At 32.2% G+C, this 3,840-nt stretch overlaps 1 protein-coding gene across 1 annotated transcript; it reads right to left on the bottom strand.

The window, feature by feature from the left end:
• Positions 1 to 1,099: 1,099 nt before the first annotated feature.
• Positions 1,100 to 2,876, bottom strand: LOC115958599. Its single transcript, XM_031077026.1, has 2 exons — positions 2,193 to 2,876; positions 1,100 to 1,352 (listed from the first exon to the last, which is right to left on the bottom strand). The coding sequence occupies exons 1-2, from the start codon at positions 2,868 to 2,870 to the stop codon at positions 1,257 to 1,259; spliced, it is 774 nt and encodes a 257-aa protein (XP_030932886.1). The 5' UTR covers positions 2,871 to 2,876; the 3' UTR covers positions 1,100 to 1,256.
• Positions 2,877 to 3,840: the final 964 nt, after the last annotated feature.

Below are 3,840 nucleotides of genomic sequence, written 5' to 3'. Positions count from 1 at the left end.
TTGGAGTTAGTGCACAATATTTCCAAATGTATTTAGTCTATATCTTTAATGAGAGTGCCATGAAGCGAAAGAAATAGGATAAAGGATATCTTTAAAATGCTTTCATTTTATTGTTTTTAGGGTTTTATTATTGTGTTGTTATCAAACAAATGAACAACAATAATGAACAACAATAAGTATTACATTACAACACCGATCTTGTATTTCTTGTAATACCTATTCTTATTCCTATACAGTTACTGTTACAGTTTAAGTGCAATTTATACATCTTTAATTTCTATTTCCATTGACTAGTAAGTCTTCTCCCTTTGGTGACAAGAAAATGATCCTTTCCATTTTTAAGTAAAATAGAGCGTATTTAATTAAAGTCTATGATTTATTTTTTTTGAGAAACTAAAGTCTATGATTTAAAATGGAGTAAATCTAAAGATTTAGATTGTACCAATTCATTTAAAATTTAATTATGGTTAAATTTAACTGTGATTAAAATGTGGTTAAATAAACTAGAGTTATAAATTTTTAAATGAGTTGGCATAATTTAGATCCGAAATTTATTCTTAAATCATGGCCTACAAATGGACACTATTCATTTCACATGTAAATGGAGAGGATCAATGTACATTGTTTGTCAACTCAAACATGAACATACTCGTATAAAAATGGGTTGCATATAGATTTCTTTTATGACATTTAAATAATTTATTTTAGGATCACATCATTTGTCATAACTTGATGAAGTCATCAAATGAAGTCATCATTTGTCACTCTTACACGAACTCATCACTCAATCAATAATTTCAAAATTATAATAAAAGTTGTCCCTAAAATGTTACTTAAACAAATTTTAAGAGAATTTTTAGAGGGGGGTTTCAAGGAGGAAAACGAAGAGAAGGAAGAAGGCGTAGTCACATTGGGACCGAAAGCGTAAGGTCAACAAAGTTGTGCCTTAATTAGGTCCTCAGTCATCCTCAATCATCTTTTTTTTTTTGAGAAGAATCCTCAATCATCTCATCATACTATCAAGCAATTGATAATTAACAAAAACTTACGTATACTTACATATTATTTTTTATGATACATAATGCTTCTTAACCAAGCTTCCAACAATACACACACAAATAAAGAGAGAGAGCATATTGCCCTTCACATTGCCACACCAGATTTGACCGACATTTAAAACATATACGCAACGAAAAAAACAGTAAGAAAAATTAATTTTTGGCAATGGCATAGAACTCTTGCACTTCCGTGTTACGTTACATTACACTTTCTATTTCAACTTTCAACATTGGGAGGAAGACATCAGTCAAAACATTCTTTGACCGCAGAGAAGCATTCAGTAATTTCACTCCCTAAAAACAAACCACATAAATTAATTAGAAAAATAATAATTAATCACATTTAAATTTGTAAAATACCAAATCTTTACTTGAATTTGACACATCTCAAAGGCAGATAAAGAATACCTTTTTCCAAAAAGAAGAAAAAGAAACTTTCACAGTATTACATTTCTTTGTAACTTGTTTCTTTTCTTCCTCTTTTAAAAGATAAGCGACCCTAAAGAGAAAAAGTGGGGATACAATATTTTAATTTCAATATGGAAATTAGAGTTAAATGATTGCATTTGAATTTTGAATAGATTGACTCCGTCGTCTTAGCAATATACTATACCAAGTCGAGATGGAGTGAGAATGACCCACAACACCTGTAAGTATCAGCTGGACGATTTAATGACTTTTGATAATTAAGTACATAGTTAACATCGTTAAATTACTTATTCTTCCAAAAATTTAAGTTATTAGAAGACTGTAAATTTACTCACCTTACCACATAATTCTAAGAAACATCAGATATTATGAAACATTGAAGTATATGGGCTTGGATTGAGATGGATCATTGATCAATTCCAAATTTCAGTCTCTTTCTCATATCTTGGTTTAGGAATTACGACTTGAATAGCTTCAACTAATAGCTCAGTTTAACGTTATTTTGCAATAAATTTAACCATAAGGAAAAAACAAAAGGCGCTGATTATTACTACGTACAGTGTAAAGTAATTTTGAATTCGTGTTTTGAACATACGATTTTAAACGTTGTGTGTATGGATGTATGTAACAAACATTAACTAAGAATAAATAAACAAAACAGAAGTAATGGACTCTTGCACAAAAATAAAAGAATGATTGGTATACCTCATTGATGCCCAAATGGACCACTTTCTCCTCAAGAGCTGCTACATCCTTGACATTAAACCTGTTAAGCAGAGTGATACTAGAGATGGTGGACATGGGTTTCACCACTAGATCATCCATCACCATGTATGTAACCACTCCTCTCACGTATCCTCCCTCACTGGAGGAAGAGCCCGCATTCGTTGCGCTTGGTGAGTGTACGAAATCTAGTTCTTGGTTCATAACGTTCTTGCACGAAAGACAGATTGCGCGGTTGTCATTAGCCACATAATTGTTACAGTTGCTGCTTGTTGCTTCATATACTTCGACACAACAATAGGACCTGTTGTTTCTAGCACATTTATAAAATTTCAGAGATGTTGATGACGACGACTCAACGTTTGGCAATAGGAGAAGGACTCCAGTACCACCACCAGAGATGTTTACTTTGGGCTTCAGGAGAGTCTCTTTGTTCAAGTTTGGTTGAAGGTAAGTGATATTTAAATTTTCAATGCTCTCGTAAATGTTCCCCAAGCTGCCCACCATTCCTTGCTTTGTGAGAAGCGCAATGAAAGTTCCGACGGGCAGGGCCAGAATGTGAAAGAGGAAGTCGATGAAGTTCTTGTCCGCTTCAGCAAAAAGCACTCTATGGCTTTCCGTGTCTATCAGAAGTTTCAAACTCACATTGGTTTCTTCCATGGACTTTGTTCGAAGATTATATCGGACAAACGATATGGCATCACCGTGATACAATGGACAGCTTATATATATTTACATGTTGCTTGGCGGATCAACTTAAGAAATTCTGAATAGGTACTGGCTCCTATTGGGTGAAACCACAGTGTATTGTCGGTCACGAATTGAAAGTTGTAACTGTAATTATCTCTTAGCTTTTCCTTTTCTTCTTTTACCTTTAAAACTTGGGTTCGTTTGCTAAAGCAATTATGTACAAGAAGAATTTCATAACCTCATTTCTTTTACTTTTGTAAAGAAAAAGTAATAAGCACTGCACTGCATGTACCCGTAATTTGTTACCCTTTTTTTAGGGAATTTTTGTTTTTCTCTTTGTCGAAAGGAAAGAAAGCAAAAGTTCATATGAAAATGCTTATAGATAAGATTCTCTTCTATTGAATCTTTCAATTTTTTCACATTTTTATTTAGATTTATGTTGTGTGTTATTTAAAAATCAAATAAATACTTCATGCATGTCTCACATTTAGTTAAAGATGAAAGGGAATTGAAGGATTATAATATAGGGAATCCTTTCCCAAATTGTGAAGCAACTTAAGTGATGTAGTGCCATATTTGCCACATTATCAAGTTATATTTGGTGATATAATTGTTCATGTCATCAAAAATAGATTTTGATAGTTTCCATTTACCACATCAATAAATTATATCCAAATTTTATTGTAAAGAAAAAGTGAAATAAAATAAAAATCAAAAGGATTAAAGTAATAAAAAAAATTGTCACAACACGAAAATCCAGCTTTTTTTTTTTTTTTTTCTGAAAGACAAACGAAATTGGTCATATAAAAAACCTATTTTAGTCATATAAAAAGCACATAATAGATATGGCAGCACCACTATCGAATCGAACAACTGCACCTACAATATTAACATCCCCACAACATGGTCATACTTAGACGGTCTAAGTTAGACCTACACC

This window comes from Quercus lobata, chromosome 8 (assembly GCF_001633185.2).
Source record: "Quercus lobata isolate SW786 chromosome 8, ValleyOak3.0 Primary Assembly, whole genome shotgun sequence".
Lineage (NCBI taxonomy): Eukaryota > Viridiplantae > Streptophyta > Magnoliopsida > Fagales > Fagaceae > Quercus > Quercus lobata.
This window is presented reverse-complemented; position numbering and strand designations above follow the sequence as displayed.

Coding starts and splice junctions, on each gene's coding strand:
- LOC115958599 (XM_031077026.1), bottom strand. CDS start 2,870: ATGGAAGAAACCAATGTGAGTTTGAAACTTCTGATAGACACGGAAAGC. Junction 1,353..2,192: donor TCCATTTGGGCATCAATGAG/GTATACCAATCA, acceptor GTTTGTTTTTAG/GGAGTGAAATTACTGAATGC.